This window comes from Saccopteryx leptura, chromosome 6 (genome assembly GCF_036850995.1).
Source record: "Saccopteryx leptura isolate mSacLep1 chromosome 6, mSacLep1_pri_phased_curated, whole genome shotgun sequence".
Classification (NCBI taxonomy): domain Eukaryota; kingdom Metazoa; phylum Chordata; class Mammalia; order Chiroptera; family Emballonuridae; genus Saccopteryx; species Saccopteryx leptura.
In genome coordinates this window covers 36529417-36547127 of record NC_089508.1, presented here as the reverse complement: position 1 = coordinate 36547127, position 17711 = coordinate 36529417, and the positions used below count along the sequence as shown (strand labels likewise).

The window sequence follows — 17711 nt, the reverse complement described above, 5'->3', positions numbered from 1 at the left end:
CTTCCACATTAGCTTACTTTCTGGGATTAGGTGTCTCCGCGGCGCTAACAATACTTCCTACCACATGGCATTATAATTATCGGCTTGGTTGCCTGTCTCCCCACCTTGACTTAGCTGTTTGAGAGCAGATGCTATCCTTCACCTCCCTGAAATAGCACACCTAGCCTCATACCAGACAGCCAATAGATGTTAAATGTTCTTTGAATAAGAGAATGTGTAAGGACACATTGATATGGTTGATAGCCTACAAATAGATGTGAACATAGCTTTTCTCCATGATACTTGATTCCAAGTAGATTTAAGCAGTATTGAACAAGCCACACACAAACACTTAACTGTGTGCCAGGCATTGGTTCGCCCCTAGGATCACAGAGATGATTGAAGGCCCTGGTCATTGCTTTCAAAGACCTCACAGGTTGACGGACCGAGCCTCTGGGGGGCAGAAGATGGATGGCTTAGTCACAAGGCATGATGTTAGCAAGGATTTTATTTTATTTTATTTTATTATTTTTTTATTTTTCTGAAGCTGGAAATGGGGAGAGACAGTCAGACAGACTCCTGCATGCGCCTGACCGGAATCCACCCGGCACACCCACCAGGGGCGACGCTCTGCCCACCAGGGGGCGATGCTCTGCCCCTCCGGGACGTCGCTCTGTCGTGACCAGAGCCACTCTAGCGCCTGGGGCAGAGGCCAAGGAGCCATCCCCAGCGCCCGGGCCATCCTTGCTCCAATGGAGCCTTGGCTGCAGGAGGGGAAGAGAGAGACAGAGAGGAAGGAGGGGGTGGGGGTGGAGAAGCAAATGGGCACCTCCCCTATGTGCCCTGGTCGGGAATCGAACCCGGGTCCCCCGCACACCATGCTGACGCTCTACCGCTGAGCCAACCGGCCAGGGCCAAGGATTTTATTTTTATATTCTATCACATGCTACCTTCAGTGAGTAGTGGAATCTTTCAGGTGTCCACGTGTATGTGTGTTCACAGGCTGTAGTTAACCTAGCATGTACCACATGGTTTGCTCTTCTGACTGTCTCCAAAGGATGGCCTACGATTTGTCAGAAAAAACCCAAGGTGCAGGCTTGAGAGAAACATAGTTGGCCATAGGTGAGTTGAGGATTGTTCTCTCACTTAAAGCCATCCAAACTGGGCAGCTTAGACTGTACCCGGAGAATCCGAGAAGCTGCCTAACTGGTCCAGTTCCTTGAAAGTGTCCAGGGTGTTCTGGGAGTTTTACCTTCAGACTTCCCATCCTGCCCCTTCCCTGCAGCCGCAGGGGGTGTCTGAGTTCTAGGGAGCTCTCAGGTGGCCTCTCACAGGAACTCCCATCAATCCCCGGGTCCTCATTTGGGTTCCGATATTGTCGCCACCATACCTGGCTATCTGGTTGAAAGTGGAGAGTCAATATCTTCCCAGGAATGTGGAATTTCCAAAAAGACTCTCCACTCATAAGAAGCTGGTGGGCTTGGAGAAGGCAGAACAGAGCGCCTGGCACCAAAGGGGACTCCAGTTCCTCTAAAACCTACTTCATTTCAGCCTCGGGTGGTTTAACTTTGTTTGTTGGTTTTGTTTTAGGAGTTCAGAATGGAAATGGACTACAAACAGTGGGTAGTCGACTTTGTCAACCAGTCGTTGCTTCAGTTAAGCACCTGCGATGTAGAGAGTAAGCGCTACGAGAGGACGGAGTTCGCCGAGCTCCTGGGAGAGATGAACCGCCAGTGGCACCGGGTGCACGGGACGCTGAACAGAGAGGTGCGCGCGCGTCTCCAGCCGACCAGGATCCGGCCTCTGCGAAACACCGCTTTCTGCAAAATTTTAAGACATTCACATAGTTAATTTACCATGAAGCCTAATAATCATCTCAATTATAGCCTTCTTAGAATTCTTCATACAAAAGTATAAAAATAGTCCTTATGTACCTTTTGAGGATTTCTTAGTGGGAAATTGAGTTGGGCAAGTAAAGAGGAGAATTTTTGTGTGTGTGACAGAGATGGAGAGAGAGACATAGAGAGGGGGACCGACAGACAGGAAGGGAGAGAGATGAGAAGCATCAATTCTTCGTTGCAGCACCTTAGTTGTTCATTGATTGCTTTCTCATATGTGCCTTGACCCGGGCCTTCAGCAGACCAAGTGACCCCTTGCTCAAGCCAGCGACCTTGGGTCCAAGCTGGTCAGCCTTGCTCAAACCAGATGAGCCTGCGCTCAAGCCGGCAACCTCGGGGTTTCAAACCTGGGTCCTCCACATCCCAGTCCGACGCTCTATCCACTACACCACCACCTGGTCAGGCAAAAGGAGAATTTTATTTAAGATGTAGGGTATTATGTGAGGCTACTAAGTGGTCAGAGCTTTTGACATTTTCTGTAAAAGTAGATGGAAAAGATTTAAAAAAGGGAGGAAAATGTATGTGGCTTTTTGGGAGATTTTTATTCCCCAACTCTGAAAAGATTAAGAGAACTTATTCTGGGAAAATATTTAATCATTATATGTAATTGATAAGGGCAGTCTGTTGATTTCTTTATTGTATAGAAAATGCCTACAAATGGATTTCTCCAATTAAGATCCAAGTACGGTATATGAATGAACAAAGAACATAATCACAGAAAAGAACTATAGCAAATAAACATGAAAATATTACAACTCAGTTATCAAAATAAACATTAGTATACCATTAGAAAAACTTAATAAGCTAAAAGCCCAAAGCCATTACATTCATACATTGCAGATAATGGCTTAAATGTCCTTTCGGAAAGCATTCAGAAAATTTCAAGAACAACGATAATCATTTTATCTATTCTTATCTCTTAACCAAGCAGTTCACCTCTTACACATTTATCGTAAGTAAACAGTCCTTCAAAAAGGAAAGCTGTGCACACAAGCTATTAAATTCACAATTATTTATACTGGTAAAAGTAGAGTACGTTAATGTTCTAACTACAAAGGAATAATTAACCAAATTATGCTGTGTTCATTTGATGAAATATTTATTGGGCAGCCTTTTAAATTAATAAAAGCATATGTCAATGAAAGCAAGTGCCCATGAAATAGAGGAAAACAAATGTAAAACTTATATGTAAATAGCATATAATATTATATATATCTGAATAATATATAATATCGAATGTTAGCAACATGATTTGATTTTGTTCAGCTATGATGGAACTCCAAAACAGCCTCCTTTCTTCACAGGTTAGATTTCATTTCAAATGTTAGATCTTCTTTTTTTAAGGGAATTTTAATTCTATTGCCTGATTTATGAATTTTTATTCCAAAAGTTATTGGGAAACTTCATGCAAACTAGAAATCTGAGAAGAAAAAATATTATTCTATTAAAACATATCATGGCACTTACATGTTAAAGCATATGATTTATTTGTCACTTGTAGATACAACATTTGGAACAACTTTTAGAAAGTATCACTGAGAATGAGAACAAAATACAGATGTTAAATAACTGGATGGAGGCCCAAGAGGAGAGACTGAAAACTGTACAGAAACCTGAAAATGTGATCTCGGTGCAGAAGATGCTTCTGGATTGCCAGGTGAGGCGGCCCCCGGCACCCGTCCACGCGGCTAGTCAGGCTCTCTGGGCCACAAATCGGGCAAGCTGTGGTACCTTCTCAGGACTCCCCTCCGAACCCCATGTATTGATACTTACCTTTTTTTTGTCAAATAGACAATTATCCAAGTGTGTTTTTTTATGGTAAACAGAACAAACTATTTTCACAGTTATTGTTGTCCTTAAGAAGTTATTAAATAGTATTCCTGAGGAAAAAATGTTCAGATGGAATTTTGATTGTTAGATGTTTTCTAATTGTTATGTCTTAAAACAATATATCAAATATTCATAAAATTACTTGGAAGTTTCACTATCTTGACTACTTCATTGTTTCTTCAGGGGGAGATGATTTTCTTCTACCTGCTGTGTAATGTGTTCTCCAAGGACAGCTCGTCCTTGCGAACCCCTGTCTAGATCACATTTGGGCTTGAGGGTGTTGGTCATGCACTTTCCTGTGTAGTTGTCATTCACCGGGTCACTTAGTCTTTGAGGGGCCCTCACCCGCACGTAGATGAAGCCTCCTTCTGCCGTAGATTAAGCCTCCTTCCGCGCCCGCACTGCCCTGATCGGGCCACTCCCTGAAAATGCATCAGCTGTGCTGCTTCTGCAACTATGAGGGTGGCGCTGCTCATGGGACCCCAGTTCTACTTAGAAGGCTACAGAATAGTACTGGACATGTGTGAGCAGCGACAACACCAGGAGAGGGCTTTTCAAATGGTCATATCCTGCTTCTAATTACCTACTAGCCACTTCCACTTCGGAATTTTGCAGCCGCCTCAGATCTAACATACCTCCTGGCTGGAAGCCTACATCCCACAGCCCAGAGCTGCACCATGCCCCAGCAGGCCACCCTGGCTAGCTTGACTTCTAGCCTATGTACCACATGGGGTGTCATCACTGCTTTCCACATGGGGAAGACATGGGGGCTGTAAGGCCAGGAGCCGCCGACATGGCCATGCAGGTTCCCATTGGATTCAGGCAGATGGTAAAGGAATAGTGCAGCCAGAAAATGGTGGACCATTCCATTTATTAAAGTCTTGTAATGACGGACAAGCAAACAGGCAGGGCACCAAAGCCCCTCAGCATTCTGGACTCAGCCGGACTCACAGTCCCCCACCAGCCTCAGCACACCCCAGCCAAACAGGCCTGGCCAAAATCTCAGGGCTCCCAAGTCCCCTCAGCTTTCTCTCTCTCTCTCTCTCTCTCTCTCTCTCTCTCTCTCTCAACTCTCTAGCCCAGGGGTCAGAACCTATGGCTCGCAAGCCAGATGTGGCTCTTTTGATGGCTGCATCCGGCTCTCAGACAAATCTTTAATAATAAAAATAATCATGTTAAAAATACACAACATTCTCATGTCTATAATCCATTCATTTCCTACCGCTCATGTTCATGGTTTTGGGTGGCTGGAGCCAATCACAGCTGTCCTCCGGGACACCACCAAATTTTTATTGGATAATGCCTAACGTACATGGGTCATTGTATGGCTCTCACGGAATTATATTTTGAAATATGTGGCATTCATGGCTCTCTCAGCCAAAAAGGTTCCTGACCCCTGCTCTAGCCGAACTGGCTGGGCCAAGAAACCCCTTCTCCAGCAAACAATCACCCACCCCTCTTCTTGGCGGTAGGCAATCTGCGATTTGCACTCTGCCACCCTGAGGGCAAGCACTGGCAGCCTTCCACAGACTATACACACATGGCGCTGCCCCAACACGAGTGAGCAAACCTAAAACAAGTTGTTACAAACTTGTTTGCCCAACAGGGGTTTGATGACTTAAGGCCTGGTCCAACAGCCAGTACAGGGCAGACATGGTGGGGACTAGATCTCCTGCACTCTGTTATACTGTGATGATAAGGACTTGTTACCTCGACTCTTCTAAAATCTCGATATCTGTAATAATTGAAGTGATTTTAAAAACTCTTATTGTAATAATGTAAATTTATATGGTGGTAATTCGTTGTAAAAATTGAATTGTGTTATGATTAATGTCTTTGGTGTAATGTTATTTAATTGTATGCTTCTAGTGTCACTTGAAAATAGTAAAATCCTGTCTCTTACACCTTATTAATTGTGTTTTGATACTCTCCATATGAAAACTATTTTCTTTGCCCTCTAGGATATAGAAAATCAACTTGCAGTTAAATCCAAAGCACTGGATGAGTTGAGACAAAGTTGCCTGACCTCAGAGAGTGGGACAAGGCCGCTGTTGGAAGATACGGCATCCAGAATTGATGGGTTATTTCAAAAGAGGAGCAGTGTCCTCAGCCAGGTACTCGAGTTCGTTTGAAGTGTGCTATTTCTCTGTATGTATCCATCTTTTATCTTATTTGCGGCTGTTTAATCGTGGAGACATGCTCCATACCAAAAGCTGAAAACTTGCGGAGAAAATTACTGAAGACAAATAGAGAAAAGCATTTCAAATCTCCCCCCTCCTTCCTCCCCCCCCCCACTGGATAATTAGAGGCAAAGCCACCAATCCCAACATCATTGGCAGTCTAGAAATCCACTTGGTTATCTTTGTTTTGTCTCATGTATACACACAGACAAAAATGTCTTCATCCCCCCCAAAAAACAAACAAACAAAAAAAACAGAGCATCTGGCGCTGTTTCCTGGCCAGATACGTGAGGGCAGCTACAAAGCAGCAGCTCGGACTCCTGTAGGGAGATGCTTCAGGGAGAGACTGGTCCTGTCTCCTGTGGCCTGTATTAAGCTAGAAGCACAGTCCGCTCGGTGGACCTCCAGAGTTGGAGGGAAACATTGATGTGGTGAGGAGAATAGCGGAAGAGTGGAAGACATTGGTTGTTTTATGGTGAGAAGAATAGTGGAAGAGTGGAAGACATTGGTCGTTTTATGAAAGGCACGTCCGAGTCTGCACGGACCCCTTCAGGAGGAGAGCACCGCAAGAGAAAGGACAGGCGTCTCTAGACACTGCGATCTCGATGTTTCCCCACCAACGGAGGGAGAAAAGTGTAAATACTAACCAGTTGTAGGTGTGTCCCTCTTTTCCAGAGAGTCCTGATTGTGGATTATTTGTCATCTGCTAAAGTCTACTGTTAACTGTTTGTCCCAAGAGGGCGTTAGGAATAACCCTGTGAGTGAAATCCGTAGGTGACCCCCAGCCTCTTGCCTCCCCCAGAACTCAGGCAGGAAGATAGGGGCTGAGCTTAACATTATCTTGTGTGTGATTGTTATGTGTTTTGTGAGGCACTGGGCTCACTGCATCTTTTCATGTGCTTATTGGCTGTATTCCTTAGAAAGACTCAATCCTTTGCCCATTTTTTAGTTTGGTCATTTATCTTTTTATTACTGAGCTATAAGTGTTCTTGATGCTATATATATATATATATATATATATATATATATATATATATATATATATATGTATGTATATGTATATTTATATATTCAATATTTTCAGTTGTATCTGAAATCATTCAAATGCTACAACCTCCATCACTTAAGATTATGAGCACATATTAACAATAAAAATATGCTCACCTTTGCATTTCCTCCGAATTAGCGCTGGCCTGCCATTCTGGCCACGCAGGTTCCTCTCCAGTGTTTGCTCGCTCTCTCATAGTGCTCAGACGTAAGTACCAGCTAACACAGGTAGCATTTTACACGGATGGTGCTTTACAGCTTTCAGAGCCTTTCCACATATATTGTTTTGTTATTTTTTATTACCTCTGTTTTGTGGATGAGAACACAGACTCAAGGGTTAAGTAACATATCCAAGGAAATAGCTAGTAGGCTGCCGCAGAAAGGCACACTCGCAGATTCTGAATCTTCACCCAGTGTTCTTTCCTTGGGCTGCCGCTCCGAGCTGACCTCCCTCCATGCTCGTCTGGCGGGTCTCAGGGCTCTTCTCCATTCATCTGTTCTAAAACTGAGCCATCTCTGATAGTTTTTGTTATTGCTTCCCACCTTCGGTTAAGGTCCTGGAGCTCCTCCAATGCCTTCAAATTGAAATGCCTAAATGGCAGATAGAGTCCTTGGAAAGAAAAGATACTGATGAGAGAGCCTCTTTTCAGTGATTTCCTAAAGGCGCTTCCACTTTCCGTATAGGTCAGTGAGCTCAAGACCTCCGTGCAGTCCGTCTTACAGGAGTGGAAGATGTACGATAAACTCTATGATGATGTGAGTATGATGACAGTTCGATTCCGGTACTGCGTGGAGCACAGCAAGCCCGTGGTTCTGTCACTGGAGGCCCTGAGGTGCCAGGTGCAGAGCCTTCAGGTAGGTTAACCAGATCTTGGCACCGCGCTTTACTGGCTGATAATCTCCAGGGGAAGCAGGCACAGTGATGGACACAATTGCGTTTGTGCTCTTGAGAGAGAAGCACAACACGGTGTTTTAAATAGTAGCATCAAAAATAGAACTTGAAATACCAAAATGCATCACCTGAGCTAAATGAGCAAAGCTTTGTAAAAATTTACATTGAATTTTTCTTCATTTTTATTATTCATATTATCAATACATTTACAATGTAAATAAAAGTTTTCGTGGGTTTTTTCTCTTAAGCACACTTTTTAAAGTTTTTGTCTCAAATGAAGGAATGCCTTCTCAGTTGCTGTCTTCTTCACGTTGCTAATAATTACCTCAGTCCTGTCCAGGGTGGAGCGTTGTTCTTCTTGTGGTGCACAGCAGGTGTTGAAAGCCTGCGGCCCTCCCAGGAACGAGCTGGGCCCTCGGACTCTAACACCCCCGCTCTGCTCCCCCAGTCTCTTCAGGACGAAGCTGAGAGCCGTGAAGGCAATTGGCAGAGACTCCAGGGGGTTATCGGGAAACTCAAAGACCACTGCCCCTCAGTTGCTGAAATAATCGAAGAGAAATGCCAACATACTCACACAAGGTACACCTTAGGATACAACTTGAGCAATACAGCAGATATCTTAATAGCATGTGGTAAATGGTGTGTCATGGGCCTTGGAAGTTCTAGTCGCCTTAATCATATGAGATGACTGGTTTCATACTGTTCTGGTCTGTACTGGTTGAAGGATTTACTCCTATGAAGGCTCTCACCTGCCCTGTTCAAGCATTTGGTATAATCAGTCTAGAAATACTGCAGTGACAGCCACAGAGAAGCCATTTTCAGAAAGTTACTAGATGCAGACTAAATCCCCCGTGTCACCCTCAGGGACTCCAGAATCCCAGGCAGAAACAGACTAAGGGGGGGATCTTCTGCTCCACTGGAAACGTTATAAAACGGACGAAAGGGGGTTAGAATACCTTCGAGGAAGTGATTTGTGGACTTGGAAGGGATTTCGATGAAGCGCGTATGGTAGAAAGCTTAAGAAGTGTGGCCCTCGCTAAGTGCAAGGCTTTCATTTTATAGAGTGGGCTATGAGGGCTGGCCTCCCGCTGGCTGGGTGACGGGGAAAAAAGGCAAGATTCTAAAGACGGTGTGTGGAATGAAAAATTTCCTTCATTTCCACTTTTATGTTAGGGATGTGTATGGCTTCTGTAATTGGGGAATAAATTTGACAGGAACACAATTTAAATTGGCCTATTTAAAGACACTCCCCCCCCCCCATAAAATAGGAGCTCCTCCTAAGTGGAGTTTCATCGGGCATACAGTGTAGTACATTCTCCACATTTGCCTAAGAGACAGTCATACCACAATAGATACTTCTTGCCAATCACCAATTTTGTCATTTTTGTTGAGAATGACAAAGTCAGTTAACTATTCACATTTGGACTTCTGTGTATATATTAATGGTGCAATTAATTTAAAAAGGCATTACCGGTAGAGTGTGCGCATTGAGCTTTTGCAGCAAGGGGAAGGATGGGGTTAAGGACCTGTTCCTGTTGCCCTAACAGGTGGACCCAGGTAAACCAAGACATTGCGGAGCAGTTGCCGAAGGCCCAGAGCCTGCTGCAGCTCTGGAGGGCCTGCACCAGTGCTCACACGGAGGCTGCGACCAGGCTGCAGCAGCAGGAAACCAAGTACGACCAACTTGCAAACATCAACATGTCCGGAAACAACCTGGCCGAGATCCTGACACCGGCCCTGCGGGACATAAAGGTGGGTGCAGAGCCCTTTGGGGAGACCAAGGGCTGAGACCCAGGGACCCAGGACAGAGGAGTAGGTCATGGCAGATGCATGAGCAGGCTGGGGAGGACGCCGGCGAGACTGGGATGTGTGAGGTTGGGAGGGCCAGGTGGAGGTGCAGAGCCCGGGTCCCGGCAGCATCTAGCTGGGTCAGGGCTGCCTGACACCACCTCATTCCAAATCTTCCCTTTCCTTCTAGCAGATCAATCTTGAAAGCATAAGTCTCATGCATAATCTCAAATAAAAGCAAAAGTATCTCAACTGAGTGTGAGTCTAAAAATAAGAGATATTGAATCTCTTGCTTTAAAAATAATCATTAGAAAAAGATAGTGATGGACTCATCTCTATGTTAATATGGCTTTTCTGAGGTTATAGCGATAGACTGTATTTAAGAGCTGTATAATTTCTCTGTGGTTTTATCCTATTATGTTAACGGCCTAGAAAGTGACTACTTCGAAGTTTTAAACTGGATGACCAGCAGCCTTTTGCCCTTTGTATTTTCTGATACTATAGGGCAAATCAAAAAGTATTAACCAATTTAAAAAGAAAAGAATCCAACAGATGTGATTGGTATTTCTGATTAAATTGTACCTGATCTATTATTGTAAAAAGAAAATTAGAAGACAAATTTACATACACAGTATTTCCATAGTAGCCATAAAGCCAGCTTGGTTAATGAGATTCTACAGTCTGCAAATAAATTTATTTATGTCACAAACTTTCAGACAGTTCAGGATTGCGTTGATCATTAAAATGGCATCAAAACAGATGTCTGACGTGTTCAGTGATTAAAAATATAAAACACAGGCCTCACCCAGGTTGTCTCCAGTTTCTAAAAACCAGAAGCCCCAACTCTATTGGTCAGTGATCAGTTTTATCTCTGAACTGACAGATTTCAGAACAGCCCCAGTGATGTGCATCATGGAAAGAACATTTAGCTTTTTCAGCTCTTTAAGATGCACAATAACAAAATGCCATGCTCACAATTTGGGGGCAGAAATCCTCCTAGATGTTGATGGAGCCATACGGGGTAGGAATTCTTGTGTGAAAGGAGGAGGAAATATTTTGCGATCACTTTTTCTTCTCCAGGAGCTGCAGCATGATGTGCAGAAGACAAAAGAAGCTTTTCTCCAAAATTCCACTCTCCTGGATCAACTCCCACAATCCACAGGGTCTGACACCCACGTGCTCCACTCTGGTCAACAGCACTGCCTCCAGAGGGCTTCCTACTTGGAAAAGATGCTGCTTGGGAAAGCGAATGAATTTGAGGTTCATCTTATTTTTTCATTGCAGTTGTAGGGTTGGACATTTGCCAGTGACCCTTAACTCCTTCTATTGTATGAAGTACCATAATCAGAGCTTTGTGGGCTGCTCCTTAGGGCCACTGTAGAATAAAGCTGCCCCGAAAATATATGCCATTTGACATGATTCTTCAATTATGTGATTTTTTTTCCATCACAAGGGCAATGGGCCCATCTTAAGCAACCCGTTTCTTCTATATCAAACTTGTTAGTTTAAGAAGTCACAGATTTGGGGGGGGGGTATTTTTCTGAAGCTGGAAACGGGGAGGCAGTCAGACAGACTCCCACATGCGCCCGACGGGGATCCACCTGGCACACCCACCAGGGGGCGATGCTCTGCCCATCTGGGGCATCGCTCTGTCGCGACCAGAGTCACTCTAGCACCTGGGACAGAGGCCAAGGAGCCATCCCCAGCACCTGGGCCATCTTTTGCTCCAATGGAGCCTCAACTGCAGGAGGGGAAGAGAGAGACAGAGAGGAAGGAGAGGGGGAGGGGTGGAGAAGCAGATGGGCGCCTCTCCTGTGTGCCCTGGCCAGGAATCGAACCCGGGACTTCCGCACGCCAGGCCGACGCTTTACCACCGAGCCAACCAGCCAGGGCCAAGAAGTCATAGATTTCATACACTGTTCGTATATCAACAGTGACTTGGATCTCCAAGTGGAGTGATTGAGTCACAGGCCGTTGGCTATATTCTGCATTCATTTTTTGAAAAGCCTTTTTGTGCATGCTGTCAAAGAGCTGCATAAAAAACTACGGAACTCCAATATCACATCTCAATAGCAGCAAAAAAAATATTTAGTAGGACTGAGGCAGCAGAGTATGTACTGTCTCTCCTCTGCAGGGCCCCCTCAAGCAGGTGAGCCATTCGTCCTTGAAGGCTCAATGCTTTGCCAAAGGCACCAAGGGAAAATCAGGAGTCTTCTGAATATTCAAAGGGATAATGTGCTGTTGGGGGTTGACAACAAGGGGAACTTTCATCAGCTCCCAAGGCTGTGCTTAATTCTGTTGTATACACACATGGAAATTATTTCTAATGAAAATTTCTCTTGTTCTAGTTTGTTCTATCACAGTTTAAAGATTTCGGGGACCAGTTGGAATCTTTGAAAGGTCTTATTACGCAGGAAGAAGAGACTTTGGATAAACTCTACCAGCAAGAAAAAGAAAATCCTGACTCATTCCTGGTATTGACAATATTTGTCATTTCTAAGTGCTTAGATTCGCCGTAGAATAAAAAAATAAACGAATTACTGTTACATTAGAGAATCTGTATGTATCTTAACTCTTAAGCACGGTCATGTATATTTCATGCACTCTTGCCCTACTTTTCCCGAAGCTCTAGAAAAGTATGACAAGATGGGAATCTATTTAAGTAAAATGCCATGGTAATTTTAGTAGATTTTTTAATTTTTGATGCCTTTACTACTTAGCTTTTAGTCAACTAGAATAATCTAGGAATTGGCTGTTGTGGTTAATTAAATTTTTCTGGTTAGTTGAAGATCGGAAGTGAAATAGCCTATTAAATTAATTGTATATTTTGTCATTTGTTAGCTTAGTACATTTAGTATAATCAACAAAAATGAATGGAGAGTTAAAAGAATACTGGATCCTGCATATGCCTAAGTACCAATGCTTGTAACGGCGATCAGGGAACCTCGATCAGGAGCCAGGAATCTGGCACGTACTTGTCCCCTTCCATTCACATGTAGTTCACCGGAATTTCCGTGCTGCAAGTGCAGAGGTGCATAGTTGCAACAGAGATCCTATTTAGGACCCAGCCATTTACAGGCAAAGTTTACCGACCCTGACCCAGACTATTACAGCAGAGTTCTGTAGTGACAACGTGGATGTTGTGAAGGATGTTTGCTGGACGTATTGTTGACCTAGAGGCTCTGCCTGGAACATCATTTTAAAAATAAAAATTGTAATGAGTTTGCATCCTTATATGATTTTACATTCTACCAAACTACAGATGTTGAAGTACCATGCTTTACTAGGATTATTTTAAGGATTAAATTTTCATTTGGTTTTTAGGTAAACTACACGATCTATTAAAGGTCAAGTTGTTGGCAAACCAAATGGGATTTGAAGGTCCAAAATGAGTCTTTAAAAAAAGAGAGAGAGAGAGAGAAAACTTGTTCTCATCTTCCTCAAAGACAAAATCCAAGATCCCTTTCTATTTCCTGGGCTGTTTAGCTTCTGGCCATATATGAGCTTGCTGAGAGACCTGGGTTCAGGTCCAGTTCTAACACTAGTGCTTTGACCGTCAGCGAGTTGCTCGTGTATGTAGGCCGCAGTTTCCCCTCATCTTTGAGGTAGGGATGGTCCCTTTCATCATGTAGAAATCTTACTGGTATCTCACAATCTGGATTTTTTTTTTTTACATAGGATCATGTGCTGGCACTGACGGCCCTCTCCCCAGCTGTTGAACACCTGAATGAAGTAAGCCTCAGGCTCCCACTTAGTGACATAGCCGTGAAGACTTTGCAGAATATGAACCGGCAATGGATTCGGGCCACGGCGACGGCGCTGGAACACTGCAGGTCAGCCCATCTCTCCTGTTCTGTTCTGATTAAAGTAAAATTGACAGCTTGAGCTCAGTAATTTCATTGTTATATGGCTCTATTTGTCCTTAAATCTCTGTAGTGAGCTTCAGGGCATCGGATTAAATGAAAAGTTTCTTAGTTGCTGTGAAAAGTGGGCCCGGCTTCTGGAGAAGATAGGAGAGATGCTCAAGGGGAATGTTGCCGACGGCCTCCCAGCTCTCCTGGAACAGCAGAAGACATACGAGGTAAACCCATGCCCTCCGCCCCATGTCCCCTCTGCCATCATGTCCCCTCACCCAGGGGCAGGAGTCGGGGAAAGATAGGGTTAAATAAAATACGGAGACTACCAATCAATGGAAGTCTTAAGTAAATTCTGTTGTCAGTTGGTCCTGTGTAACTTTCTTACATTTCATAATTTTGTTGTATTACTCTATTAATTAATTCATTTCAGTTTTGTTGTATTACTTTATTAATGACAAACTCCCTTATTTTTTCTATGTAGAATCTCCTAGCACCACTTTGCTTCCACAGAATGCAAACAGTATAGGACTATACCAAGAGCATGTGAAAATACTTCAACTGATCTTTGCATTTTCACTGTATAGTTCTCTGAAACGTGGAAGAACCTGGTATAATTATAACCGCATCATTAAATCACAGAGGAGTTTCCCCACGCTATGCTGATGCATATTTAGAAATACTGTTGGTGGTTTTAGGCAGGTCCCACCTTTTCAAGTGGGCATGATTAGTTTACTGCAACTTTTTAATGTGACTGATTTTAAGTCTGCCTTGTCACACTGTCATCCAATGGAAATGAAATCCAGCCAGCCAAAAAGCTTGAATAAAGTACCGAACCTCTTTATACCTTAGCTTCCTCCTCTTCAAATGGATGTTATAGTAGTTAAGTCCAACGTTTGAGGAATAAATGAGGCAATGTATGTTTTACATGGTGCCTAGCAAATAGCAAATGCCGGTAAACATATCATAGTTATTGTTGCATCTTTTTCCTTCTAAGACTTCATTTATAGGTGCTATTGATGTGATAATTGAGCATTTTTTGCAGATAGGCTCAGATAATTTGAAAATTGATTATCTCAGGTGTCCTCTGTAAGCTTAGGTTTTAAGATCCAGACTTATAAAATGAATTCTACAAGCTGATGTTTTATATTTTCATTCATCTGCAGATGTTAGATGCTGAAGTTTCTATAAACCAGACAATTGCTGATTGCTATGTTACCCAATCCTTACAACTGTTGGACACAATAGAGATAGAGAAGAGGTAAGCTGTCTGGGGCGTGTGTGTGCGTGTGTATGTGTGTGTGTGAGAGAGAGAGAAAGAGGGGGGTAATGCAGTTGGGGCAGGCCTTCCACCATGCAGTCTTGACCACATCAGTGCCTTGCGGCCATGTCAGTTGTTAGACCACCCAGGGGTCAGTCTTCTGACTGTTGGGTGGGGTCTGGCTGTGTAGTCATAAAAAGCCGTAATAGCAATGATGGCACTCTCCCACATGGTAGGTGAGTGTGGTTAGCAGACCTGACCCTCTTGCCAAGTACAGTTAACTAATGTTTTACCCCAGAGGCTTCCCCTGTAGAATGCTTTCCTCTCTACCTTCAGCCTCATGATGTTTTGCTGTTTAAAAATAAATAAATCTGAAAGTGCTGTTGTTCTCAGTCGTGAAAGAAGAGGGTTTCCCCTTTGCTGTGGACATGGGGTTGGGTCACTGGGCAGTGCCCACCAGGCTGAGCGGAGTCTCTTAGTCTATTCTGGTTGACAATAACTAAATCTGCTTGCACACAGGTGCACATGGCAGACAGAGCCCAGAAGTGCTCTGGTCTGTTGAATACTCCTCCAGAGGTCCCAGTGGGGATTGTTTTCCTCCCCTCACCACCCACAGACCTCTGCATCTTTCAGCATAACAGAAATAGAAAGCCCATTTCTTCCTTGCTCCTAAGTAATAAGTGCAAGCCAGTTCCAGGGGGGTCAGCTAGTTTCATTTTGATCAATACAGTAAAGCATGACTTTTCCCACAATAAATAAAAGGCCTGACTTTTCTCATGAAAAATGTCACTTATCTAAAAAAGAACTATATGAGTAGTTGCAGAAAGCATGTTTTTTATTGCTAAACTGACATAAAGTGTAACCCCCAAGTAATAGACAGCATTACCAGGTACCCACCTGTCTATTTCTCTCTCCCACCAATCCATTTCGAATTTTCATACAGCATTTGGCATAATGGATATTTAAACACCTTCCATTTCTTTCAAGCGAATGGCTGTTGTGCATGCTTACAAAGTGTCCAGGTCATGTGCAAATATCTTCTGCTAAAACATTTTTTGCCGGCCACGTGCTGCCCCTGCTCTAACTCCAAGTTGTCCATCATAGTTACCTTACATGGTGCTAAGATTTTTAAGAAGTTTGTTTTGTGCATATCAGTAGCAAATCTGAGTTTCTATGATGCTGTGTTAGTTATTTTTTCTACATATTCATGTCTGGATTCTCTCACCATCCGTTTTTCCCAAGACCGGAGTTTGTTTCAAAGCTGACGAAGCTGAGGGCCCAGTGGCAGAGCGCCGCCCAGCGCGTTCGGCAGAGGAAGAGTGTGGTCGGGGGGCTGGTGAGGCAGTGGCAGTATTTCACCAGCTCCGAGGAGGACTTGCTCCGCTTCCTCACCGACACCAGCCACCTGCTGTCCGCAGTCAAGAGCCAGAACTGCTACAGTCTCTCCCAAACCAGACGTCTGATCCACAAGCTGAAGGTAGTACGTGCACAGCAGCAGTGTGTGAACCACGGGTTGGCTGTCATTATGTGGGAGAGGCTCGTTCACATCACATTTTAAGTGTTCTGTGATGTCATAGTTCAGGTGTGCTCTCTGCAACAGGTCCCTTAGCCTTGCCGGGTCAGAAACCCAATCTGATCCGTCCATCCAGAAGTAAGGAGGCTCTCTTGGGCTGTGGGGGTAGGGATAGAGCAGAGATGGGTATGTCACACAGGGGAACTTTGGAGTGATAGAATCACACCACCCAAACTTTTAAGGTATTTATTAGTTCAGAAATCGGCTATCAGCATGGTAGTCTACAGTGGGGCTCTTACATACTCGTGAAGGGCAAATTCATTTAGGCAACAAAGTTTTCAATCAGAAAGTTGCTTGGTGAGCAGAGGACTAGAGTAATTTGTTGGCAGTTCCCAGGGCATGTTCCACTGAGCTGTAGAACCACTCTCTAGAGGTAGAACTAAACGGAACACCAGCCTTCTGAAATCCTGTGCTTCCCTCATTCATTCAGTCAGCGTCCGACACTGAGTACCTGCTGTCAGCCGTCCAATACTGAGTACCTGCTGTCAGTCAGCGTCCGATACCGAGTACCTGCTGTCGGTCAGCGTCCGATACCGAGTACCTGCTGTCGGTCAGCGTCCGACACCGAGTACCTGCTGTCGGTCAGCGTCCGACACCGAGTACCTGCTGTCGGTCAGCGTCCGACACCGAGTACCTGCTGTCGGTCAGCCGTCCGACACTGAGTACCTGCTGTCGGTCAGCCGTCCGACACCGAGTACCTGCTGTCGGTCAGCGTCCGACACTGAGTACCTGCTGTCGGTCAGCGTCCGACACTGAGTACCTGCTGTCGGCCAGCGTCCGATACTGAGTACCTGCTGTCGGTCAGCCGTCCTGATACTGAGTACCTGCTGTCGGTCAGCCGTCCTGATACTGAGTACCTGCTGTCGGTCAGCCGTCCTGATACTGAGTACCTGCTGTCGGTCAGCCGTCCTGATACTGAGTACCTGCTGTCGGTCAGCCGTCCTGATACTGAGTACCTGCTGTCGGTCAGCGTCCGATACCGAGTACCTGCTGTCGGTCAGCGTCCGATACCGAGTACCTGCTGTCGGTCAGCCGTCCGATACTGAGTACCTGCTGTCAGTCAGCGTCCGATACTGAGTACCTGCTGTCAGTCAGCATCCTGATACTGAGTACCTGCTGTCAGTCAGCGTCCGATACTGAGTACCTGCTGTCAGTCAGCGTCAGATACCGAGTACCTGCTGTCAGTCAGCATCCGATACTGAGTACCTGCTGTCAGTCAGCGTCCGATACCGAGTACCTGCTGTCAGTCAGCGTCCGATACCGAGTACCTGCTGTCAGTCAGCGTCCGATACCGAGTACCTGCTGTCGGTCAGCCGTCCGATACCGAGTACCTGCTGTCGGTCAGCGTCCGATACTGAGTACCTGCTGTCGGTCAGCGTCCGACACCGAGTACCTGCTGTCGGTCAGCC

At 44.8% G+C, this 17711-nt stretch overlaps 1 protein-coding gene across 5 annotated transcripts in view; it reads left to right on the top strand.

Annotated features, from left to right (window-relative positions):
* Positions 1-17711, top strand: part of SYNE2 (spectrin repeat containing nuclear envelope protein 2) — a 350331-nt gene that overhangs the window by 285270 nt on the left and 47350 nt on the right. For all 5 annotated transcript variants that reach the window (XM_066342067.1, XM_066342066.1, XM_066342065.1 and 2 more), the window contains 12 exons: positions 1570-1746; positions 3379-3534; positions 5669-5821; positions 7619-7789; positions 8275-8405; positions 9374-9578; positions 10695-10874; positions 11963-12088; positions 13293-13447; positions 13551-13695; positions 14635-14729; positions 15972-16206. In XM_066342067.1, coding sequence (XP_066198164.1) covers positions 1570-1746; positions 3379-3534; positions 5669-5821; positions 7619-7789; positions 8275-8405; positions 9374-9578; positions 10695-10874; positions 11963-12088; positions 13293-13447; positions 13551-13695; positions 14635-14729; positions 15972-16206 — 1929 coding nt within the window. The remainder of the gene's footprint in view (positions 1-1569; positions 1747-3378; positions 3535-5668; positions 5822-7618; positions 7790-8274; positions 8406-9373; positions 9579-10694; positions 10875-11962; positions 12089-13292; positions 13448-13550; positions 13696-14634; positions 14730-15971; positions 16207-17711) is intronic.